Genomic DNA, 25,065 nt, shown 5'->3' on the forward strand with positions numbered 1-25,065 from the left:
GGGAAAGCCTTGTCCAAGCACCTCACCTCCTCCTAGGGCAGAAGTCATAACCCCACAGACAGCCCATCTGCTTTTGGAGCAACAGGGGAGCAGACAACAGGTCCCCATGTTTGGGAGATCTGAGCAGCGAAACCCTCACGGCTGTCTCTGGCAGTGGGATGGACACAGCAGGGAGGGTGAGACCCAAAAAAGTGCATGGAAAGCAGGCAGTGAGCACTGCCTCACCCTCCTGTGTAAAGATAAATAGAAAGCTCATCATTAATTCATGTTACTGGAGCTCCCTGTCAGGGGTTATCAGGGGTCAGGAGTCACAGCCATTTTTGGCATGCCCAGTTCAACAACTGCCCCCAGCACTTCAGCTTTACCGAGCACCATACGTGGCTCTCCAAAGATCCCAGCACATCTTTAGTTGGGAGAAAAATCCATGTATCCATCAGTGGGAGGCCTGGTTTGGCCACTGTGGCAGGGAGGTGTCACCGAGGCAGGGGAACAACACATGAAAACTAGCCAAGCTCAAAAGCCCCTAAATTATTTAGGAGGAATTTGAGGGGGACACCAGGACCGGAGGCGGATGGCACCCCACCATCCTTGGGCTCCCTGATCCAGACCCTTCCCCAGCTGCTCCCCTCTCTCATCCCCCTGCTGTAGCCACCGACCTGCACGCTCACACCCTCTTTGAGGGGAAACTGAGGCACGGAGAGACCCCCCAAAGGGAGCTGATCTGGAGCACACACGGCAGAGCCACTGCCATGAGCTCTGTGAAGCACTTCCAGCCCAAACCCAGGCCAGCACCTGGGTCTGCTCCAAGCCTGTCAGCCAGGGTGGCAGCTCACCTTCCCTTGGGAACCCCTAGATCTGAAAGCCACCAGAGCAGCAGCAGCAGCTCCTGGTTCAGACACTGAACCAGACCAGGCTCAGGAGTGTGTGGGGATTATCTCCCACTCCAGCACATTATTTATGACACATTCAAACTGAGCCAGGCGGGTGCAATGAACGGGTCTGGTTTTTGCCAGGGATGGTGCAAGAAACACTGCGTGAAGCCACATTTCTGGGAAGATGCTCCAACACACCCTCCAGTCCCTGCTCAAGGGCTTGTGAGAACACAGCAGCCACTCACACCAGCTCCAGGCATCAGCCTGACATAGCCACATCCCCAGCAAGTGTGCAGGGACAGCACTGGTGCTCTTGAGATTTTTGGGCTGGGGAACCTCCAAATCCAGAGGTTGCAGCCTCTGAGTTGCCAAACCTGGGTCTTGCAAGACTTCTGTGTATTTCAGAGCTTCTGCCATGCAAAAGTAGTGTCCAGGCTAATAGTGGTGGTAGTAGTAGTAGTAATAACAATAACAATAAAAAAATAATAATAATAAAAACAACAACCCCACACGGTAAAGCAGCACAAAACAGTAACACCCGCAGATGGCAAAGTGGCCATGCCAGCTTCAAGGCAAGCCCTTGTCTCACAGGGAGAGGTAACATGGCAATTCCCAGAAGTCACCAAGGAAAACAGGGGTCCCACAAGGTGCCTCCTCCTGCCAGCCCAGCCCCAGCACTCCAGGCAAGAAGACTTGAACTGGGATCACCTCTGTGTCTCCACAACCCAAACCCTGCATGCTAGGGGTTGGCACAGCACCATGAACAGCCATGTTTTTGGGGGATCAGTGTCCCAAGCAGCAATGCCCCAGAGAGCCTGGCCAGCACCAGGACATCAGGGTGCACTGGCACAGGGCTTGTCATCCTTGTATTTGCCTGGCAGCAGAGAGTAGAAGGAGGCATCATCAGTGCAGTGGGGGCTGCCATGGCAGGCAGCTCCTTTCCTGCACTGCCCAGCATGTGGTACCCCACAGATTTGAAAAATCCCCGAGGAAAACCCTCCAGTATGGGCTGGGCTCATGCCCAGGAACCTCCTCCTCATCCCCACCCAGGTGCTCCCTGCTGGCAGCCCCCGAGCTCCCGGGGCCCATCGGGGTCTGGCTCCACAGGATCGGCTCAGAGGGGGCCAGGGGACGAGCACTCAGGTGGCCTTTGGGCCATGGAGGTGGCGGGGGCTGGCAGCATGGCTGCATCCCCCCTGCATCCGCAGCGCTGCTGCCTTGTTGCCACAGCAACGCTGTCCGGGCTCGCCGCAGCATCCCGCAGCATCCCGCAGCATCCCGCAGCACAGGGCTTGCACCGGGAGACAGGGGAGAGCCACAGCCCCTCCCACACAGCCCCCGACTGCAGCCAAACAGCCCTGCCTGTCCCCACACCCCCTCCCCACGGCACAGCAGCCCCCCGCTGCCTCTGCCTTTCTCCTGGGAGCCTGCCCCAAGCCCACCCAGCAACCACAGCTGGGGGGTCTTGCCACATGGAGGGGTCCACAGGCCATGGAAGTGATGAATTGCTGGGAAAAAAAGCCCAGTCTGGGGTCACCACTATACACAAGGGTGGTACAGAGAGGCAATGTCACATCAAGCAACACATCACTACCACGTTTTTGGTATTTTACCACATTTTAAAACGCCACCAAACAAAGGTGGCATTTTAAAAACTTCATGGGACACCCAAGGTGCAGCCAGAGAAGCAACAGATGGACAAGGCTTGCAGGAGGTGACACAGCCACTGTGAGGCTGCTAGGAAAGGCATGGTGGCAATTGCCAAGGGTAGGATGTTATGTGTGGGCAAGGAACTGTCATTCTGCACCAATGTCACCAAAAATGACACATCTCAGGGACTTGTTCCAGGTGGCGAGGAGGGAAGCGGGTCCCTGTACACAAGGGGTGGAGGCCTCACTCTGCATAAACAAAGGAGCAAATTGCTTTTTTTGGGCTTAAGTAGCCCAAGAGATAAGGGCAGATAAGCCCCACCCAATGGATGAAGAGCAGGTGGAACCATCCAGACCATGAATAGGCCAGAGCCTAAAACCTGGGGGCAGAAGGATGGGAGGCAGCACACACAGGCAGGATGGGATATACTGAGCAGCGGAGTATTTTTCCATCAGGCTGCAGCAAAGGTGACTCTCTGCTCAGGGGCAGACAAAAGCAGAAACCCTCACCTCCAGCCGGGCACGCTGCGAGCAGACTGTGGCCTCCTGCCAGCACAAGCCGCCAGTGGCCATTGATCGAGCCGGGGACGAGCCCGTGGATGACAACCTGGCCATGCACCGAGCACCGCGGGCCTGCAGCATCTCCAGCCGCGATGCTGCACCGGGTGAACCCGCACCGGGGTGAGCGGCCCCGGGGCCGAGATGCTGCACCGGGGTGAGCGGCCCCGGGGCCGAGATGCTGCACCGGGGGTACCGGCCCCGGGGCCGAGATGCTGCACCGGGGGTACCGGCCCCGGGGCCGAGATGCTGCACCGGGGTGAGCGGCCCCGGGGCCGAGATGCTGCACCGGGGGTACCGGCCCCGGGGCCGAGATGCTGCACCGGGGGTACCGGCCCCGGGGCCGAGATGCTGCACCGGGGTGAGCGGCCCCGGGGCCGAGATGCTGCACCGGGGGTACCGGGGCCGAGCCGCCGCAGGGCGCCCGCCCGCCGGTGCGGCAGGGAGGAGCCGCGCCGCCGGGGATGCTCCCGGCGCCGCCGAGGATGCTCCCGGCCCCGCCGCGCTCCCGCAGGCTCACCCAGCACGAAGTAGGGCAGCTCCGTGTTCTCCAGGTCATCCACCACCACCATCTCGCCGGGGAAATCGTTGCGGACCGAGAAGAGCAGCTTGGGCTCGGCGGCCGAGGGGCCGTGCATGATGCTGAGGTCGTTCTCCCGCAGGAAGGGCAGCGCCGACACCGTGATGCTCTTCAGTTTGCACTCCAGCTCCTTGGCCGCCGCCTCCGCCGCCGCCTCGGCGGGGCCGCTGCCCGCGGCCAGGCAGCAGCCGGCCAGCAGCGAGCACAGCCCGGCCAAAGCCATCTTGGAGCCCCGCGCCGCGCTCCCGGCGCCGGGCGGGAGGCGGCGGCGAGGGGCGGGGACCGCGCACCGGCGCCTCCCCGTGCGGCGCGGCTCGGCACGGCTCGGCTTCTCCGGCCCCCCGCCTCTCCTTTCCTCCTCTCCCCCCGTTTTCCTCCCCATCCCTGGGCAAGCGGGAGAACCGCGGAGCGACGCGGTGGCGGGAGGGATGCGGGACTGCGCGGCCTCCTTCTGCACGGAGGGCAGCGCGCAGGTACCACCCCCGCCGCGCAGGATACATCGCAGAGCTCCAAAATCCCAGGCTTCGGAAATCCCAGACTTCCAAAACCCCACGAGATATCATGGAACCCAAAACCCCAGAAGAGGTCACTGACCTCCAAAATCCCAGAAGTCACAGACCTCCAAAATAAATCCCAGGAGAAGTCATGGACCCCAAAGTCCCAAGAGAAGTCACAGACCTCCAAAATAAATCCCAGGAGAAGTCATGGACCCCAAAGCTCCAGAAGAAGTCACAGACCTCCAAATCCCTCAAGCCCACATGAAATATATATCATTGTGTGTATACATACATACATATATATATATATGTATATACATATAGAGTGTAAGGCAACCCCAAACCTGCTGGATTTGGATCTTTTTCCCAGACCTGGATGCTTTTTATTTTCACCCTCTTTAAGTGAGCACAAAGCAGCACTGACAGCTGGTCTGACAGCCACACCTTCCTGCAGACACCTGTGGTCCCCACCGCAGCCAAAATCTTCTGATGGAAAATGTTCTTTTCTTCCACTGTGGGGGCAATGCCCAGTCCTGATCCCAGCAGGAGTTCATGGCTGTGTGCTGCTGGTGTGGTTTTCCCAGTGGGACTCTCCTGCAGCAGACAGCTCTGGAACAGGGCGTGGAGGCATCGCAGAGCTCCCACACCACAGCTCCTCACCATCTCCTCATGGGAGCATCCATCCCTCCTGGCACCTCCAAAGAAAACCACACACAGCAGATACTTGTGAATTTTTTGTATTTTTTCTCTCACAGAGCTCTCCACGTCTTCTTGTGAGGGTTTCCCTGAATTCCTCCTCCCTCACGTGTGCCAGCTGTGAAGCTTAACATGCCCCAGAGTGGGCATGGAGGGGAGACAGCATTGTACCACATACACCCCAAGCAGTGGGTGCTTTTCCTCAGAGTGATCTGTCTTTTTAACAGCTTGAATTTTTAACTTCCATGACACTTTGGGCAGGAAGAACTATGCTGACCAGAAATTACCCATTTTCAACAACCAGAGAGAAGCACTGAACTAAACCAGTGGGGATGCAGTGGTGTGTGTTTCAGCAGTGCTGTCTCTCTCCAGCACCAACAGGCTCAGGATCAGGAGAAATCAGGAAAAAAAAATGAAAGCAAACAAAAAAAAATCAAATGGGGAAAACTGGAGAAGGAAAATCAGGAAAAAATAAGGAAAAATGAGCAGCAATGTTTTGTAGGATGCGGGCCTCCTTTTGTGTTCCTTTTGGGGAGCACAGGGAAATGCCGCTGGATGACCCCCACAAGGCTCTTTCACTGATCTTCTTTCACCAGGTGATACAAACTCATTAAAAGGAGCTTTTTCCATTCTGAAAAATAAAAAGAGATTTGCATTATTTAGAGGGTGTCTCCAACAAGGTTCTTTCAAGGTTTGGAAAAGGGATGCACCCCCAGAGTGGTGCCCCTGGAATGCCCCGGAGGTGCGAAGAGGAGCAAGGAAGGGGTTTGGTGGGAGGTGTGAAGAACACAGATGGATAAATAGAGCACATAAAAAAAAACAGCCGAGAACACCAAATCTGGTGTCACTGACGTGTCCTCCACCTGAGGTTGCCCAGAGAACCTGGGAATGTGGATCCCTGCAAGTGTTCGAGCCCAGGATTGTGGGGCTTGGAGCAACCTGGTCTAGCAGAAGGGGTCATTGAATCTCCAGAATCCCTTCCAGCCCCGCCATTCCCGATCCCGCACATCCCGGGCTGATCCCCAGGGTCGCTCCAGCCCCGCCATTCCCGATCCCGCACATCCCGGGGCTCGGGCTGATCCCCAGGGTTGCTCCAGCCCCGCCATTCCCGATCCCGCACACCCCGGGCTGATCTCAGGGTCGCTCCAGCCCCGCCATTCCCGATCCCGCACATCCCGGGCTGATCTCAGGGTCGCTCCAGCCCCGCCATTCCCGATCCCGCACATCCCGGGCTGATCTCAGGGTCGCTCCAGCCCCGCCATTCCCGATCCCGCACATCCCGGGCTGATCTCAGGGTCGCTCCAGCCCCGCCATTCCCGATCCCGCACATCCCGGGCTGATCTCAGGGTCGCTCCAGCCCCGCCATTCCCGATCCCGCACATCCCGGGCTGATCTCAGGGTCGCTCCAGCCCCGCCATTCCCGATCCCGCACATCCCGGGCTGATCTCAGGGTCGCTCCAGCCCCGCCATTCCCGATCCCGCACATCCCGGGCTGATCCCCAGGGTCGCTCCAGCCCCGCCATTCCCGATCCCGCACATCCCGGGCTGATCTCAGGGTCGCTCCAGCCCCGCCATTCCCGATCCCGCACACCCCGGGCTGATCTCAGGGTCGCTCCAGCCCCGCCATTCCCGATCCCGCACATCCCGGCGCTCGCTCACCCCGGGTCGGGAGGCGGGAGCGGGGCCCGCGCGCCCCGCCCCGCCCCGCCCCGCCCCACCAATGGGGAGGCGCGGGGCCGGCGGCGGCGGCTCTGATTGGCCGGGCCGGTGCATATATGAGGGCGCGGCGCGGGCCCCGCGGAGCGCGGCGGGCGCGGGCAGCGCGGGATGGCGGCGCCGCCGGGGCCCGCCCGGCCGCCCGCACATGGCGCGGCCCGCAGGCGGCGGCGGGGCAGCGCCCGGGGCCGCTGAGCCGCACCGGAGCGACACGCCGGGGACAGGCGGCCGGTGCCCCGCCGGCGCTGCTTTGGAGCCTGGGGTGAGTCTGCGGGGTCGCGGGCAGGAGTTGGGGCGCGGGGTTGGAGCCGGCGTGGGGATGCCCCGGTGACGGGGTGGGGAAGGAGTGCTGCGGGCCAGCGGCGGCCCCGCAAGGGCGGAGATCCCGGGAGCCGACGCCGGCTCGCTCAGTGACCTTGGTCAAGTTGTGTCCCCGCTCCGGGCTCGCTTCGCAGCCTCCCGGGCTCGCTCGGGTGTCGGGGCAGGTACCGGAGCGGGGAGCGGGGCCCGCCGGTGACGGCGGCTGCGGCCGGCCCGGTGGGACCGGGCGCCGGCGGGGTAAACGGGATGCCCGGGATGCTGGGACCCGCTGCTGTGTGCTGAGTGCGCTGCTCGGCGTGAAATGCCGGTGTGAGACACCCCGCGCCCGCAGGGACCGGGGGAGATGCCCCCGCACATTAAAACGCACATTTCTCCGATGAACCCCGATTATTCAATAGCCTGTGGGGGAATCTCCCGTTCCCCGCACCGCAGGGCCCCGCTCCGCCGCCCGGAGCATCGGATCGAGCAGTGGGTGCGTGACCCGTCGGGAGATGTCTGCTCGCCTCGGGCGCTCACCCGGCACAGCTCCGGGAGCCTGGCGGTCCCCGCTCCCTTCCCTTCCCTGAGCACTCATCTTTCCAGTGAGAAACAAACCTGCGTGTCCTTAAAGCGCTGGAGAGCATCAGCTCTCGGCGCGGCGATGCCCGGTCCCTCCCCGGGGACCCGGTGCGGCTGCCCTGGAGCGGCGGCGGCGGTCCCGGGGCCGGCGCGCTGAGCCTGGGCGCTGCGGGCCGGGTGGGACCGCCGGCAGATGTCAGTGTCCCCTCTCGTCAGCCGCCAGGAGGGTCCCTGCCAGCCCGGAGTCGCTGCGATGAGGCCCCTGCACTTTTTCCGAAGCGGAGCTGCCTTTTTTGGCCGTTCAGTGACAGTTTGGAGACCTGGGGAGCAGCAGGGTGCTGGAGAGGGGAGTGGCCCCACTCTGCCACCCCGGAGGAGAGCTCCCTCTCTGCCCAACACCACCGTATTATTTATCCTGCGCTGCTAACGTTGAGCTACACTTGTGCATCGCTGCCTGTCCGTGACACTTGTCACTCGTGTGAAGGCAAGGCAGGGAAGGGGAGCGGTGTTCCTCGCCTTGCACTGCCCCCAGCTCCTGCATGAGGATGGTACTGGGCTTGCAGATCTGTCAGGAGGAAGGAGCCATCCTCCCCGGGGAGGAGGCTGCAGGGCTGCTCTCTTTCCCTGGCCCCTTGTGCGCAGGGTTGCTCTTTATCCCCATCTCCTCGTGAGCAGGTCTGCTCTTCCCTTGTCCTAAAGATCCATCTGCAGGGATTCTTCAGTCTAAGAGCTCAGTGCAAGGTGGGGAAGCCGGAGCTGCTGTTGCCGTCACCGTGCTGGGGGAGGGAAATTGTATTTTGCACATTTATTTGCTTTATTTAAGCGGCTTTTTGCCTGTAGGTGTGAAAGTCTCGGGTGTGCAAAGCCAGAGGGCAGAACACATGGCACTGGTGCGACTCTGCACGCAGCTGCCATCTCCCCTGACAGCGGCCCAGGCTTCAACTCATTTGATGTCTTATGCAAATCCTGGGCTCCCTGAGTCCTGGGATTTTCTGTTATTTTCCTTTACTCTCATCTTCAAGTGCCTCGCTCTTGAGGATGTGAAGAAAAGCTAATAAAAGGAACCCAAGTCACCGAGTCCTACAGGTTTTCCAGCTGGTCTCGTGAGCTGACAGGAGGGCAGTGGCTTGGAGTCCCTCGGCTCTGGCGACTGACCGGGCTGCAGAGGGTGGCCAGCGGGAGCCCAGCGAGAATCCTTTCACAGCCAGGGCCGTGTCCTCAGCAGCGAGGCTCGGCGTGGCTGTCCCCACGCTCGCCGCCCGGAGCCGTGTGGCCGAGGCCGGCTGCCAGGTGGCTGCCAGCACCCTGCCGTGCCCGCTTTGCCAGCGATTACCGCGCTGCTGTCGCTCCGGCGGGGCCAGCTTCGCTCTCTTAATTAGCCCGGCAGATCAATGAGGCCCTGGCGCTTCCTCGGGAGCCTGCGGATGCCAGCCCGGCGCTGCAGCTCCCCGCAAGCCACAGTCCAGCCGGGGCACAGGAGACAGGGCTGGCTGTAGGGCAGGTGCGTTTCACAAGCCCCAGGTGAGGCCGGTGGCTCCGGAGCAATAGGAGCATCCTGCTCAAATTGAACCCTTTAGGATTGTTGGTCCCGAGGTGTGCAAGCAGCAGAGCAAGAGGTGGCCTGGGCGCCTGCGTGAATTCACAGATGGACACGGCTCAGCTGAGTCAATCCACTTCAGGAGCTAAACTGCACTTAGCCTTTGCCCAGGCTCTTTTAAGTGGCCTTAATTTGATAAAGCTTTTCCATTCTTAATGAGAAGGTGACTCAGTCGCTGGGTTTGATGTTTGTTCCCACTAAAAGGTGTCCCCAGGGAGCTGGAGCCCCCTCCCCATCGCTCCTGCACAGGTGCCCCTTTGCTCCCACTGTGCCCCAGGGACCAGCCCCTGTGACTGAGCAATGCCACAGCTCTCCCACCAAAGGTATCATGTACCCACCATGGGCAGTGGGGTTTGCTTTGGCTCTGGGCTTCAGCTCAGCATGCACAGAGTCCGTCTGGAATCTTCCTGTGCTTCCCAACAGCACCTGGCAAATACCACTGCCCCTCTCCCCAGTGCGTGCTTCCCAGTTTCTGTATCTCGAGATCTGCTCCTGCATCATGAAAGGGCACAAATCAATGTTAATGTCCCTAACAATTAGCTAACATCTTAATTATCGAACCCAGGCTGATTAGTGGTGGAGCACGTGGCTCTGGAGCTGCCGTCAGCATGGAAGTGAGCAGGACCTCTGCATAACTCTGAGGTTATGCTGAGGGTGTTGCTGCTGTTGCTGTCTGCTCCAAGGGCAGCAGAGGGAGGCTTTTGCAACCCACCTGAGCACCCCCATCCCCATCTCACATGCTTCCCTCAGCTTTTCAAGCCATTTTGGATGAGGGCACCACTGCAGAAGTGACCCCACTGCCATCCCCAGGGTGGGAGGTGTCTCTAGAAATTGCCACAAGCTCTTTGTAAGACGGAGCTCACGAGGTGTGACAGTGTGGGCCGTGCATCAGCCATCACTGGAGGAGCACCGGGGTGTTCCTCCCTGGTTCTTGCCATGGGGACACAGTGGGCTGCAAGAAGCTCAGGAGGACTTGGCCCTGAAAGAGGTTGTGCAGGAAAATCTGCCAGAAATATTTGCTTTGGTACTCATCTTCCATTGCTTTGGGGTTTTTATAGAAGGGGGAAGAGGAGAAAAAAAATTGGCAAGTTGGAAGTTTTCCAACTTTTGTGATGCAAAACCCTAAATCAAAAGGAAGAAGAAAAAAAGAGTTGTCAGATGCTTCTCATCAGATCTTCATTTTTTTGGATCAAGGAAAAGTGATTAGAAAGTTATTTCCAGCTCTAGTAGTAAGGTCAAGGGGGTTACTTGTTTTTAAAGAGCTTTACTCTCCCCAGCATCCCAGGAGGATCCCGGTGTGAGCATGCACAGGTGCACCCCAAAAAGCATTGCCCCAACCCCACAGAGCAGCAGTGCAGCCCCCCTTCCCCTCAAATCAGAGCCAGTCCTCCCCCCAGCTGTAGGGATAAGGCCTATACAGAACTCTGGCAATATCTGCACATATTTATTTTCTGTAACTCCTGGTCGATAGGAGGAGATAAACGATCCCAGCTGACAGGGGTGCAGGAAAGCTGCTCCGTGGGGATAAGCTGCTGCACAGCTCAGTGCAGCCCCCACACCGGCCTTCCTTGCCCGTTCCTGCCTGACTTGGGATTCCAGTTCCTGTTGGCAAGGATGCTGGCGTGCGTCACCACCCGTCCCCAAGCTGGAGCCTCCCTCGGAGGTGCCGGCACACGCGGTGTAAATAAGAGGGACGTGTGAATAAAAGCTCACTTAGCAAGGCTGGAAACTTTGCTTCATGCCAGGAGGGAATCTTCACTGGTTTTGTACCGGTTTGCCCCGGCCAAGTGCTGCAAATATCAAATCCTATTTTTATTGCTCTGTGGTAAAACATGAAGTAGCCACAGGGAAACATGCCATGCTCAGCTCTCAGATCTCACAATGAGCTCCCCAGGGAAGGCGTCAGAGCAGGCTGAGATGGTTTCTAGCTGGTCTAGGGACCACAGCCTAAGAGAAAAGTGGCCAAAGTGGGCTTATCCATAATATCCATCCCCATGACGGTGAGCCAGATGTTTGCTGCCTTTGCTGTGGTGGGAGAGGGGATTTGGAGGGGAAGGACAGTGTGGGAAGCCCCTCCTGGTGAAGGCACATGGAGATGCCCCCCAGGGTGGTAATGGCAATGGCAAGGGGCTGGTTAGTGGTGGTGGAAGCATTTAACATCTAGGATGGTTTGATGGAAAAGACAGTGCTCTGCCTGGTGTGTCCCACCCCCAAAAAATGTGCTTTGAATCTAAGGAAGGATACTCCCATGTCCTCCTGATTTAGACCAGGAAAGCCTCAGGGAGGGTGCTGCAAAACCATCCCTACCAGTCTGTGGTGGTGTGAAGTGGTGATGGATGAGGCACTTGTGGAAAAGCATCTCCTTTCACCACCTAAAATCCCTTTGAACATTGCCTGTAAAACCCAAGCTGGTACAGATCTGTGTGGAGGGAGGGGGGAGAGGGACACAACAGGGAGCAGCCCCTGCCCAGCCCCACCTCAGCTGGAGGTGGGTCAGGAGCAACTCAAAACCCATGGATGATGATGGGGGATGAAGAGAGAGGGTGTGCCAAGCCTGTTTGTGAGGCAACAGGCAGAGTCCCGGTGCACCAGATATTTAAACAAGGTGTTTTGCTGTCACAGCCATATTTAATGCTACAAGCAGCGTGTTTCCATGGGCAGGGTTTAGAAAGATGCCGTTCAAGGATGCTTTTCCCTCCCTTGGCTTCTCAGCTGAGATCAGAGTGTTGCTTTCCTCCTTGCTGTGTGGGAAAGGGGAAAGGGATCAAATCACCGAGGGTTTAGCTTGTGGTCAGTATCTAAACCATCCATGAGGTTTCCTGCCAGACGCTGGCTCCCACCATTCTCCCCTGGACACAGCAGCTGCTCCTGGGTCAGCACAGCAGCAGGACCCGTGGCTGCAGGCAGCATGGACCTGGGAGGGTTTAATCTCAAGCTTTGAGGATGCCTTTGGTCCCCAGGCCACATCAATTTTTAATTGTACCAGCAGATAGTCCTGGGGAGGGGAGCAAAGTGCAGGTCTGCTTCAGGCAGACTCTGCACCCCATCTGCCTGCTTCCCCTCGGCCCAGCTTTGATTGCAGGCAGGGAGGATTAGGGGCAGCCAAATGCCTCGGCTGCTCAGCCAGCACCCACACATGGCAGCACACAAGCAGCTCTGTGAGCCCCTACCATCGGGTCCTGCCACCTTTTGGGGGTGACAGAGGCCCTCTCCAACACTTGAGGCACAGAGTGAGGAAACCAGCCTGGCAATGGGACAGGTTTGGGCCAGGATTTGGTCACACCGAGGCGTGGGGGACTCCACGTGCCAGGGGCAGGAGGCAGTGACTGGGCTGTCATGTGGCTGCCTGCCAGGCTGGGAGAAACCAGGGTGACACGTGAAAAAGAGTGTGGGGGAGCAAAAACCCTGCCTGCTGCTCCTGCCCTGGCACCCCAGCCTGCTGATGCGAAAGTCTCAGCTTTTGTTTAAAATTCACAGGGCCCCAGCCTCGAGGGCTGAGCGAGAAGCTGAGAAAGTGTAATCAAAGGGCACCCTTAAGGTTTTAAAAATAGAAGAGAGGGAGAAAAAAATTGAAAAAAACCCGTATTATTACATGTTCAAGCATGATGATTCATCCAGCATAGCCCTGTTTGGGAGAATGCAGGGTTGGTGTGTGCTCAGCAGGGATGGGCATTTGGGCTCCAGCTGCCTTCCTGGAGCAAAAACCATCTTCTGTGGCAGTACTGCAGCAATGGGGTCCCTGGTTTGAGGCAAACAGCTCTTGTTGTCTCACAGCACACCTGGCCTTGGCCCAACCTTGCAGATCACTTTCATTGGCAAATTCAGGCTCTGGCGTTGTGGTTGCTGCTGCCAGAAAAGCTCCATCTTTACTTTGCACTCAAAACACTTCTTCCATCAGCCTAGCCAGCCTGGGAGTGGACATCCATCCATCCATCCGTCCATCCATCCATCCATCAACCACACATGATCCAGTCCATACCTGGAGAAGCTCATTTTTCCAGTTCCCCTTGATTATAATTTTTAGCTCTACCTGAAATGTGCTTCACATGCTCATGACATGCATCCCCACAATGCAGGGTGCAGGGCACCCCACAGCAGCAAGCTGGGCTCAACAGGCTGATGCACAGCAGAGAAAAACATAAAGAAAAAGGCAAAAATGCCTCAAACATCCATCAGCAGGAATTCAATGAGCTTCAGCAGCACCTCCAACACCATAAACTCTGATCTCCGTGCCTGACGGAGCGCAGCTTTCCCGTGTCAGCACGCCAGAGCTTGCTCCTGGTTTGTGTTTTCCGTGCAGGACGGGGCTGTCCCGGAGGATTGCGGCGGGGTGAGAGAATGAAGGAGCCGGCCGGGCAGCAGCAGGATGGGGCGGCAGGAGCTGCCCCGCGCTGACGGGGCCCCGCCGATGCTCCCGCTGGCGCTGCTGGCCCTGAGCGCCTGCTGCCGCTGGGGAGCGGCCGGGGGGGCGGGCAGCGTGCCCCAGGGCCATGCAGCCCCTGCGACCCCCTCCTCCTCCTCCTCATCCTCATCCTCCTCTCCCTCCGCCCGCCCACCCCTGGACTGGCTCCTCACCGACCGCGGGCCCTTCTACCGAGCTCAGGAGTACGTGGACTTCGTGGAGCGCTACCGGCAGGGTTTCACCACCAGGTACAGGATCTACAGGTGAGAGGCCGTGGGAGGCTGTCCATTGGGACGTGGCTGGGTGGATGCGAGATGCTGTTTTTCCAGGGAATGTAATAGCAGCCCCCCCACCCAGGATGCTCATGTGTGGCCAGGCTGGGCTCCAGGCAGGATTTGCCCTAAGGTGGGAGGGATTTGGTGCAGAGGTTGAGATGGAATCGGCCCTTATGGCAGGAGGCACAGAGCCCACTGGGCTGGATGGGTTTCATGTGTACTCCGGTCCCTTTGGACATCCTCCACCTACCCATCTCCTGCCCTGAGATGGAAACTGGGGACAGCAGAAGGGGCAATGTGCACGTGGTGTCCACCTTCCAGGCCCTTTGGACAAAGATGCTCTTTTGTCCTTTTTCTGTGCACAAAGATGTCTCTGTGCCAAATTACTGCCTAGAGTGGCAGTCCTCTGGGGCTGGGGTTCTGCTGGGGCTCGAGAAAAGCCACCCTGACTGACCCCATGGCATGTCCCCAGTGCCATCAGCCCATGGACTGCTATGGGGTGCTACATACATGGAGGCTGAGGCTGGAGGGGGTTTCTTGCCAGCAGAGAACCAGGTTTGGCAGCAGTGGGGTCCACTCACCACAGCAAAGGACCACCCCGTGACAGCCTCTGTGGGAAACCCACTCTATTCCACCGCCTCCTGGACCTAACTGGGGCTGCTACCTCTGGCTAATGAGGTATCAGCCCCAGTTTTCCCTTCCACTCCCCACTGGTGCTGAGCCCTGGGGGCTTCCAACAGCGAGGCAAAGCCTGACCACAGCCTCTTGGGAGTGCTGACGTGGGCACCAGGATTGCAGCCCTGTTATGCAGCCCAGCACCCCCAGGGAGCTCCTCTCCTCTTTCTGTGTGTTGAGGCTGCCACGCCAAGGGACCTGCGTCCTCCAGGGATGCTGCTGGTGACGGTGGTGGGACAGGAAGGAGCAGCCAGAGGGACAGCAGCTGGCTCACACCTCCCCAGAGGCAGAGAACCTGCCATCAGCCTTCGGGGCTTGTTTGCCTCGGGGATGGAAGTGGGAATTGGCACCTCAGCCCTGAGGGAAAGTGTGTGTGCAAGGGGAGAAGCAGCATCCTCCCTGTCTCATCCTCAGCTCTGCTACTGACCCCTGCATCCCATCTTCTGGGCCCAAAAGTCATGGTGGGAGGCAGCTTGTCATCTGCCAAGCCCAGCAGCTGCTGCTTTGCACCCATCCACTGCTCCCCCCTTCTCCCTCCCTCTCCCTCTTTTCCCAGCCAGCCCTGGTAAAACTGTCTGAAAGGCACTGCCTGGTTCTAATTAGAGCAAAATGCCAAAGATTAGGCTGAAATTTGCTGCCAGGTGTTTATGAGGCTGTGGGGTTTTGGAGGCAGTGACAGGCCGGGTGGCACATTCACAGCATCTGGGGCTCTGAGGGGACCCACCACATCCCAACAGCTCCAGCTGCCCACAAAATGCTGCTGATATTTAAAACCATGATACCCCCAGATGCTGGATTTTCACTTGGACCCATAGGCATAGGGCTGGAGGAGGGATGAGATGCAGCCAGCCCAAGGGGCTGGAAGAGGGTCCAGCCCTGCCCTGGGCTGTGATTAATGCCTTCCGGAGGTGCTGGATTAATCAATATCAGGCATCTCTGCTGCTTGTAGCTCTTTATCACCATCAATGGCTTAGGGAGGGACAGTGCTTTTGTCCTGGCTGGATCCATAGCTGGCAGCAGGTCCTTCACTTCCAGTGGGGAGGTCAGGGTGATTCTAACCAGAGTTTTCTACCTGTCCTGAGCTGGAAATTGGGGACATAAAGGAGAGAATGCATGTGCCACGGCCAGACCCACTTCACGCCCTCTCCCCACTGCTGCTCTCGTCCCACAGAGAGTTTGCCCGTTGGAAGGTGAATAATTTGGCCTTGGAGAGGAAAGATTTCTTCAGCCTTCCGCTTCCCCTGGCCCCCGAATTCATCCGCAACATCCGACTGCTGGGGCGCCGGCCCAGCCCGCAGCAGATCACCGACAGCCTCATCAAGAAGTACGGGACACATTTCCTGCTGGCTGCCACGCTGGGAGGTGAGTCCGGGCGCTCAGCCCTGCTCAGCCCCTGGCACAAGGACTGTGCCAGGGAGGGAGAGCGGGGAAAGAAGCGCTGCAGGAGGAACGTGCCCAAGAAAGGGAACGGGGGGGAGCCCGGCAGCCTTCCGAAAGTCTCGCATGTCCCCCCAGGAGAGGAGTCGCTGACCATTTTCGTGGACAAGCGCAAGCTGAGCCGGAGGGCAGAGCCCGCGGCGGGGGCTGGGAACAGCTCGGGGGTGTCGCTGGAGACCCTGCACCAGCTGGCAGCCTCCTACTTCATCGACCGGGAGAGCACCCTGCGCCGCCTGCACCACATCCAGATCGCCACGGCCGCCATCAAGGTGGGCGAGGGGGGCCAGCACCTGCGGGGACCTAGAACAGCATCACCCAGCCAGCAGAGAGCGGGGAAAGTTGACGCGTTCCCGTTATTTATGGGAAATTGGGTACGCTAATAAAGGCACATTTTTCAGCGGGCTGCCGCCTGTCAACGAGCTAATTAGCAGATAATTAGTTCTCCTCTCCGACCACCGCCCTGCTATGAGGAGTGGGGCTTGGCCAGCGGGTCCGGGATTATCTGCAGCACTCTCAGTGTCTCACCCTGTGTCCCCTCCTGTATCCCTGACCACCTCCGTGTGCCCACCTTAGGTGACAGAAACACGGACAGGGCCGCTCGGCTGCAGCAACTATGACAACCTGGACTCGGTGAGCTCTGTCCTGGTGCAGAGCCCTGAGAACAAAGTGCAGCTCCAAGGTAGGGCTGGGCTCGTGGGGATGTGAGGGCGGACGAGTGCTGCCATGGGATGCTTGTGGGTGCACGGGGAGGATGCTGGCATGAGATGCTGCTTCTAATTTCGGGGCTGGGGAGGAGAGGGGAGGAAACTAATGAAAGCTGGGCAGGATGAGGTTGTTGCTCGTCTGCCAAGAGGAGCCGAGATCGATGCGGAGCCCAGACAAGCGGCTCCACAGCAAATTGATATGACAATCGCGCGAGGGTGGGAGCCCGGGGAGGGGGAGGTTCGTGCCCTCCTCTCGCCCGGCCGGTGTCTGAGGGGCTCCGTGCCTGCCCCGCTGCTCTAGGGCTGCAGACGGTGCTGCCCTCCTACCTGCGGGAGCGGTTCGTGGCGGCCGCCCTCAGCTACATCGCCTGCGGCTCCGCCGGGGAGCTGCTGTGCCGCCGGAGCGACTGCCGCTGCCAGTGCCAGCCCGCCTTCCCCCGCTGCAACTGCCCCGAGGCCGACGTGCAGGCGCTGGAGAGCAGCCTGGCCCAGCTCGGCCGAGCCTGGGAGAGCCACCACAGCCAGTTCGAGGAGTCGGGTGAGCCTGGGGACACCCCACCAAGCATCTCCTTCCCCTTCGAGCAGCCCAGGCTGGTGCTGGCTCTCCAGGGTGGTCTTCTCAGCATGAAGAGCTCAGAGCTCGGGTGGAGGGTGGTTGCTTTCAGCTCCACCTTCCCTGCCTGCTCTCCAGAGTCCGCTGACGCCGTCTCCTTCTTCCCACAGAGGAGTTTCAGGCCCTGGTGAAAAGACTCCCCACGGACCGTTTCCTGAACAGGACGGCCATCTCCCACTTCTGGACCATGGATCTGGATGTCCAGCATCGCTACCAACAGCTGGGCACCAGCCTGAAGCTGCTCTCCAGGAAGACCTACCGACTCATCCGGCGCCTCTTCAACCTCAGCAAGCGCTGCCTCCGCCAGCCTCGCTTCAAGCTGCCGAAGGAGAGGTAGGGTGCCATGGCAGACCCTGCTGGGGACACTGCCCCGTGCCCCAAGGGTGGCTCACAGCCAGGGGCTGCCTCCCTGGGGCTGCAGCTGGAGAAGCTCCCACCTAGGAGGGGATGAGCAGGCAGCAGGAGTGGCTGTGGCCCTGAGAGATCAGGTCCAAACCTGAAGGTGAAAAATGGGGCTTGGTTCATGGGGGGCCACCAGCAGAGCAGAAAACAAACACGAGGTGGGCAGCTCTTCCATCCTTAGGGAAGGTCAGTCGCATCCCAAAAGGTGCCATCTAAGCCTCTGTTCTGTGTTTCCTCTGCACCAGGTCCCTCCCTTACTGGTGGAGCCGCGCACAGTCGCTCCTGTACTGCAGCGAGACCACCGTGCCTGGGACCTTCCTGGAAGAAAGCCACAGCTGTACCTGTCCCTCCGAGCAGCCCTCCTGCCAGGGGTCCATACCGTGTGCCTTGGGCGAGGGGCCAGCCTGTGCCAGCTGTGACCAGGACAACAGCACCCGCTGCGGGACCTGCAACCACGGCTACGTGCTCGCCCAGGGCTTCTGCCGCCCTGAGGTGGCCGACTCACTGGAGCACTACCTGGGGCTGGAGACCGACCTGCAGGACTTGGAGCTCAAGTACCTGCTGCAGAAACGGGACAGCCGCATCGAGGTGCACTCCATCTTCATCAGCAACGACATGCGCCTGGGCAGCTGGTTTGACCCCTCCTGGAGGAAGCGCATGCTCTTGACCCTGAAGAGCAACAAGTACAAGCCAGGGCTGGTTCACGTCATGCTGGCCCTCTCTCTGCAGATCTGCCTCACCAAGAACAGCACCCTGGAGCCCGTCATGGCCATCTATGTTAACCCCTTTGGGGGAAGCCACTCAGAGAGCTGGTTCATGCCTGTCAATGAGGGCAGCTTCCCAGACTGGGAAAGGACTACCGTAGATGCCTCTGCCCAGTGCCAAAACTGGACAATCACCTTGGGCAACAAGTGGAAGACCTTCTTTGAAACGGTCCACGTCTACTTGCGGAGCCGCATCAAGTCTCTGGATGACAGCTCCAACGAGACAATCTACTATGAGCCCTTGGAGATGTCAGATCCCTCCAAGAACCTGGGCTACATGAAAATCAACAGCTTGCAAGTCTTTGGCTACAGCCTGCCCTTTGAGCCGGACGCTATCCGTGACCTGATCCTCCAGCTGGACTACCCCTACACCCAGGGCTCCCAGGACTCAGCCATGCTCCAGCTGCTGGAGATCAGGGACAGGGTGAACAGGCTCTCGCCCCCTGGCAAAATCCGCCTCGACCTCTTCACTTGCTTGCTCCGGCACCGGCTCAAGCTGGCCAACAACGAGGTGGCGAGGATCCAGTCCTCCCTGAGAGCCTTCAGCGCCAGGCTGCCCAACACGCTGGAGCAGGAGACGGGCAAGCTGTGCAGCTAACGGCCGGGAGCGCTCGGACCTCGGCGCCAGCGGGCCGGGAGGAAGGACTTCCTGGGGAGGAGAGAGAAAGGACCACCCTAAACATTTAAATCAAGGCCTTACCTTAGTGCCAACTGCGTGCTTCCATGGTACACCCAGCAACTGGCCAAAGAGACACAGGGCTCCAGCGGATGGAGGATGCCAGTGGGACTGAGGAGGAGGGACGGCTCATGCAGCGCAGACCGGCTCCGAGTGTGGGGACAATGCCACTGTGGCCACCACGGAGGTGGCTGGGGAGGTGTGCCAATGGCCCAGGGGAGTGTGGCGTGGCCAGAGGCAGCTGCTGGTCCCGCCAGAGCAGGTGCTTAACCCACCGTGAGGATCCCCCAGGGGCAGCCTCCTCGCCACCCCAACTTTTGTAATCTTTTTAAGAGGTTTCTACTGGCACCTTTGCATCCCCCATGATCCATCCTGCAGCCGTACCCCCGCACACGGTGCTGCTGGGGGTCCACAGCACAGGCCCTGGAGACCCAGCAGGTCTCTCCTGGGGTCTCTCCACGAGCACCTCGTGTCTGCTGCGGTGTCAAGGCACCGTCTCACCCCTTGCCTGGGAAGGACCTGTCACCGACACCGGCAGAGACCTCTGGGCCACAGTTCCCTACAAAACAAAAAAACCAACAAAACAAAAAAACCCTAATGCAAAAGAAAGAAAAAGAAAATGTTTTATTTATGTATTTATTTATTTGGTTTGTTTGAGACAGGTTTTTTTAAGCCTATTCATTTGAGGAGTGTCATTTCTTGTCAGTGGCTCCAGCCAAGAGACATCTTAGTAAAATGTATCTGTTTAATATATTTTTTAAAAAATGCCTTTTTTGAGCAAAAGAGCAACCAAAACCAACTGAGATTAAAAAAAAAAAGAAAAGAAAAGAACAGAACAGTTACTGTCATCCCTAGCCCTGGCTTTTCCCGTGCTGTGTGGCTCCCCTCCCTCCCTCCTTCCCGGTGCTGCTGCCGCTGCTGTGCTGGGTGCCTGACAGGAATACCAAGCAGTGGAGCTGCTCGGCTGTCAGATGGGAATGCCGGGTACCCAGACAAGCAGAGCTCACTGCTCCAGTGCCTGCCCTCATTCCTTGGCCAAGGATGAGGCAGAGAGAGGAAGGAGCCCGACCCTCTGACCACAGGAATCCCCCAGGGAGGGCGTGCAGACAGAGGGGATGGTGCAGGGAAGGGAGAGGGGTGGGAAAAGTGTATCAGTGTGCAGATCTGAGGCTGCTTTCTGATCCTCCACAGCTGGCAAAACTTGTCTGCTTGGATGCTGCAAAGGCGGTGGAAACCCAAACTCATCCATCCTGCTTCTGTCACCCACCTCTCCTCCATCCTCAGGCTGGGCAGATAAAGAGATAAGCAGTAGGAAAATAACACCAGGAGAGATAAAGAGACAGACAAGAGGAAAATAAAATGGGGATAGATAAACCATACTTGCTATTTATATTCCCTGTCTAATCTATCAATCCATCAGGCTGGCTATTGTGGTTATAGCAGCCCTCAATCTGTCACCTAGACTTCTGTTTTCCACACATCTGTCTTCCTTTGCCCACCTCTCCTCTCTGTCTCCCAGTCCTAAAGGGAAAAAAATATCAGGCAATTAAACACACCAGGAGGAAATGAAAAATCAAAGCCATCTTCTGGGCTCCCCAGGCAAAGCTGGCAGACGTCAGCCTGGGGATGGGGAGGGCATAGGCATGAAGGCCAGCAGTGCTCCTGAGCAGGCAGGGCTGCCAGGAGGATTCCCAGCTAGAGAAGATATTTTAGCTTCTGCTGTACATATTCCATCACTTCTTGGTTGTCCAGAGCAGCTGTGCCTGCCCCGTCCCTGGCAGTGTCCAAGGCCAGGTTGGATGAGGCTTTGGTCTACTGGAAGGTTAGAACAAGATGAGCTTTAAGGTGTCTTCTAACCCAAACCATTCTAGGGTTCTCCCCATCATCATGTGAGCCATGTGTCAGGCTAACATTCCTCAACTCTCCTCTAGAGAGAGCATTTCCTAACCTGTTTTTTGGTGTCCTGAACCAGTCCCACATCCTTAACCCACCTGAACATGAATGCAAGAGTTGTTGGGATGGCTGGCAGCACCTCAAGGTACCCATCAAGGGATGGAGCCCGGACTTCTCTGGTTTTGTGTAGGCTCCAAATAGAGCCAGGTGATGCCTTAACAGTCCCATGTGTGAGGAGGGAGGTGGATGAAGGCCATTTACTTTTAAATTGATGCAAAAAATAAAAAGCAGGGGAGTAGGGGGAGGCAGGCAGCTGGAAGGATGAGCCATCAGCTCTTTGCATCCTCAGCAGTTGCTCCTGGGGCTGCACACAGTCCCCATCAATATCCATAATCTATTGCCCAAAAGCACCAAGTTTGGCCTAAATTGGCAATTCCCATTAGGAATGAGGCTGTGCATGGCATTCCAAGGCTGGCAGCTGGCAGAGCCCTGTCTCAGCACAAAGCACTTCCCATTGGGACAGGCAGACAAGGCCTTGGTCACCCACCCCCAACACCATGGGGCTGCACCCCCTCTTTAACTCAGAGAGGCAGAGTTGGTTCCTTAGATTTGGCTCCTAAATTGCTGTATTTTGGGAGAGAACCATTTCCACCTTTTTGGGGATGTGTGTGAGTTAAAGGAAGAGCAGCAGCAGCAGCATGCCCTGGGAGGGGACTGCCAGGCTGCGTGGGAATCTCAGGTGGAAGCAGCCAGGTCCTCCCATCCCTGCTCAGCAATTAAGGCTCTCAGTGGAGGTGATTAAAAGGATGAGGTTAATAACTGGAGGTCAGAATTTGATTGCCTTGCAGTGCTTTCCCCTGCACAGAACAGTGCTGATGGCAGCAGGGCTGGCAGGAGAGCTGCAGCTGCACAGCACCAGCAGGATCTGGCCTCAGGATGGAAATAGCCAGCGTGCCAGCCTGAACCAGGAATTCAGCATCAAACCCATTAGGTTTTCACAATTGATGTGCTTGGGGCTGTCCCTTTCTAGGCTCTGTGTTTATATGAGATCCTCTGCAGTATGGAAGCCAGAAAATGGCCTTTAAATAACAAGCTGAGCTCTTCACTTACCTGACTGCAGACACTCTGGTTCCCTCCAGACAAGTTTGTTTAGTAGCTCTGCCAGGGGACAGGAGGCCAGGGAAAGGCCAGGATGTTTCACCCCCAGCCCAGGGAGCAGGATGGGGTTACCTGCACAGCCCTCCCGGGGCAGAGAGAGCTCATGGCCCCCAGGCTGGGGCTGTCCTAACTCCATCTCCCACCCCGAGACAGGCAGTGATGGGCTGCACCTGCACAAACAGCCACAGCTCCACCTGTGTAAGCTGCACCCTTCTCCCCCTCCTGCCTTCACCCTTTTCCTGCAGCACTGGCTGAGCCCCCAGCCCTGTGTGCCATGAGGTGGTGCCTTCACCCCTGGCCCAAGGGCATCTCTGCATCAGGCTGGGCCCAAACAGCAAGAACAGCTTTGCCATGAAGAGCCAGCATGGAGAGAGGCTGTGAGACCAAGTCTGCATTCTTGCTCCAGCCTGCCTCAGTTTACCCCTTGTGGCTCCCAGCCAACGCTGTGTCAGCCTGGGAGGAGAACGTGGAATAGGAATTCAAACATCCCAGGGGAGGAGGGAGGGCTGGGAGGGTTCCAGGTAACACGCTTCCCTGGCAGCAGCTCTTCTGCTTTGCATGCAAACAGCACACTGGTGCAGATGTTGCTTTTAATCCATCCCCGTGGTCTCTGGGTCTGGGCAAGAAGAGGGAATCAGAGGTTTGGCTCGGCAGGAACTTCACACAGCATTTTGCCCAGAGCTCCCCCAGCTCTGCTAGCCACACAGAACCAGCAGGCAGCTGCCAGCAGATCTGCTCTGTGCCCTCTGGGGGAGGCAGGAGATGCCAAGCTGCCCGTGGCCCTCTGCCCCAGCAGAGGGCTCCTCTGGCTCCTTCCTCATAACTCCGTTTCGCCCCAGGTACCAGAGATGCTCCTGGGCACACATGGGATCAGCTCTCCCTCTCCCAGCTAACCCAGCAGATGGTGGGATGTGATCCTGGGAAGTTGGCACCCCTAAGCTGGGCAGCACCGTGGCCTAGAGCTGCTGTGCCAATGCAAAGCCATGGAAAGTTGGCATCGTTCTCCTCAGAGGCCAGGCTTGTGGTTGGTGGGGTTTGCCACCAGCCCCCCCTGCTTCCCTCGCCTCTCTGAAGCCCAGCGACATCTGCATAGCCAAGAGGCAACCCAAAACCTCGCCGGCTCTTCTTAGCCTCATCCTTTTGTTTTTCCTCCCCCTTCTCCTGACAAGCTCAGAAGTGCAGTCAAGGTGGCAAATTAGCACCAGAGCCTCGTTAATTGGCAGGCAGGAGCCTTCTCCTGCTGTTTGGGCTGTCATCAGCTGCTTCAGCACATTTTCAGCTTCTTTCTCTTTCAGTCTGTTCCCCCCTTCACCGATGCTGGGCTGTTTTTCCTCTCTGCCATCTCTTTCAAAGCCATCGAGGGCTCTTATCCCCCCATGCCCTGCTCCCTGGTGTTTTCTCTCTGCAGAGGATTTACAGGGTCTGTGGTAAATGGCCACTTCTAAAGGAGAATGAGGGGAAAATTAACAATCTCCTGAAATGGTGGTAACTTCAGCTTCTTTCTCCCTCTTCCTTCTCCTCAGCCTCCTGCCACAGTCTCTGAAGGAGGCAGGAGAATCAGCACAGAGCAGGCAAGAGGGAGGTTTCTGCAAGCCCAGGCATGCAGGAGATGTCCCAGCCACCCTCCTGTGTCCCCACTAGGAGCTCAGTGAGAACCTGGCATGACTCCAGCTGGTGGGGACCTCAGGAAGGCCCAGTCCCAGTTCCTCAGCTCCCTTCTTCCCTCCCCACCAACTCCTCCTTAAGCAAAGATCAAAAATCATAACCTCACCCACCCAACCCCACTGCCTGCCCCAGCCCTTGGCCTCCCTGAGTGCCCTCAGCCACTCCCAGCTCTTCAGGAGAACCTGGAGACCTCTTCAGACACCATCAAATAAAGTCTTTTCACTCCACCCTGTTCTGCAAGTAGAAAAATTTGCAGAGGAGCAGGGATGACGATGGCAAATTGCTTTCTCCTCCCTGAGCTATTGGCTGGGAGCTGCTGCCGCCAGCAGCAATATCAAATAAAATCCATTGAATATGAGTGCCCTGCCCTGGGGTGTCACCAGAGCCCATGTGAGGCAGCCCTGCTGGAGCCAGGACACAGCAGGAGCCTGGCTGCAGGATTTTCCTCACCCACAGCCCCTGAGCCCTGCTGGGACACAGCTCCCCTGGGACCCCCAGAGCTGTCCCCAGGACAGTGCTGCCACCTCAGGCTGTGCTCCTGGACCAAGGCTTGAGATGGGCAAAATTTGGTGGGATGACGGGATGAAATTTGGAGGCATTTTCCTGTAGGGCGGAATAAAATCCCAAAAAAAATCTGCCAGACAGACCTTTGGCTCCTACTGCATATGCCAGGAGTGGAGACTGACTGGATGGGGAGAAAGAAGGAGAAAAATCAGTCACACTATTTTAAAAAGTGCTCTCTCAGCCTACAGGCATCCTCTTGTCTGTACACAAACCCTCCTGGGATACGCAAACCCTCCCGGCCCATCTGCCTCAAAAATCAGCAGTGGTCGCTACATCAGCTACCACCTTCCAGCATCTCCCTTCAAGTGATTCCCTACAATGGTTCCTCACCCTTCCCTTGCTCCTGGAGGTATTGATCCACTCAGGAAGATGGGAACTGAAGGAAATAAAGGGTCTCAAGGGCCTATTTCTCCACCTGTAGCCCATTTTATCGCTGGGAGAGCCCACGCCACGAGGATTTATCTCCCACCTTGTTTTCCCAAGCTAGTTTCCATGGTTGTTTCACCAACATAACAGTAAAAAAATGTGGCACATAAACCACTCCAAACAGTGTCCAGGGATGTGAAATCCTATAAATCCCAGGAGGCTGCTGGGAGAAGAGTGTTGTTTCAGGCTGGCTCCATTCAAGTCACCTCCTCATTGGCCATAGATCAGGGGGCTCTTCCAAAGGCCACGGAACTGCTGAAAAGGGATTCCTTCTCTCCTGAGACTTGGCAGTGGTGTTGGGAGCAACACTCTCAGAAAGGCTCCTGGGGGAACAGAATAAGTCATTACCCAAATTAGTTTCTAATAG

The 25,065-nt window shown here is 57.8% G+C and overlaps 2 protein-coding genes and 1 pseudogene across 10 annotated transcripts in view; 1 reads left to right on the top strand and 2 right to left on the bottom strand.

The window, feature by feature from the left end:
• ASTN1 (astrotactin 1) overlaps positions 1 to 3,942 on the bottom strand; it is a 68,423-nt gene extending 64,481 nt beyond the window's left edge. For 4 of the 6 annotated variants that reach the window (XR_014957121.1, XR_014957123.1, XR_014957122.1 and 1 more), the window contains exon 1: positions 3,600 to 3,941. Coding sequence is in view for 3 of the 6 variants with exons in the window: in XM_021545973.4 (XP_021401648.1) it covers positions 3,600 to 3,882 (283 nt within the window). In the remaining 3 variants the exon portion in view is untranslated. Of the gene's footprint in view, positions 1 to 3,599 lie in introns of all 6 variants that reach the window. The other 2 variants (XM_021545972.3, XM_085586659.1) reach the window with 2 other exon arrangements.
• A 2,750-nt stretch (positions 3,943 to 6,692) lies between these two features.
• On the top strand, positions 6,693 to 19,745 carry BRINP2 (BMP/retinoic acid inducible neural specific 2). Of its 3 annotated transcripts, none has more exons than XM_021545867.3 (8): positions 6,693 to 6,830; positions 13,345 to 13,709; positions 15,568 to 15,758; positions 15,912 to 16,102; positions 16,407 to 16,512; positions 16,839 to 17,075; positions 17,261 to 17,483; positions 17,798 to 19,745. In XM_021545867.3, exons 2-8 carry the CDS (start codon positions 13,411 to 13,413, stop codon positions 18,912 to 18,914), a joined length of 2,364 nt encoding a protein of 787 aa, XP_021401542.3. In that variant the 5' UTR covers positions 6,693 to 6,830; positions 13,345 to 13,410; the 3' UTR covers positions 18,915 to 19,745. The 3 variants fall into 3 exon arrangements, with proteins under 3 accessions (XP_021401542.3, XP_077641418.2, XP_077641417.2); XM_077785292.2 differs by having other exon boundaries at positions 13,345 to 13,694; XM_077785291.2 differs by lacking the exon at positions 6,693 to 6,830 and having other exon boundaries at positions 7,078 to 13,709.
• LOC146766799 (uncharacterized) overlaps positions 19,528 to 25,065 on the bottom strand; it is a 115,636-nt pseudogene continuing 110,098 nt past the window's right edge. The window contains exon 10 of the transcript XR_014956845.1: positions 19,528 to 25,021. The product of XR_014956845.1 is annotated as an uncharacterized LOC146766799 (transcript). The remainder of the gene's footprint in view (positions 25,022 to 25,065) is intronic.

The sequence above is a fragment of the Lonchura striata genome, chromosome 8 (assembly GCF_050655825.1).
Source record: "Lonchura striata isolate lonStrDom1 chromosome 8, ASM5065582v1, whole genome shotgun sequence".
In the NCBI taxonomy this organism is placed as follows: Eukaryota; Metazoa; Chordata; class Aves; order Passeriformes; family Estrildidae; genus Lonchura; species Lonchura striata.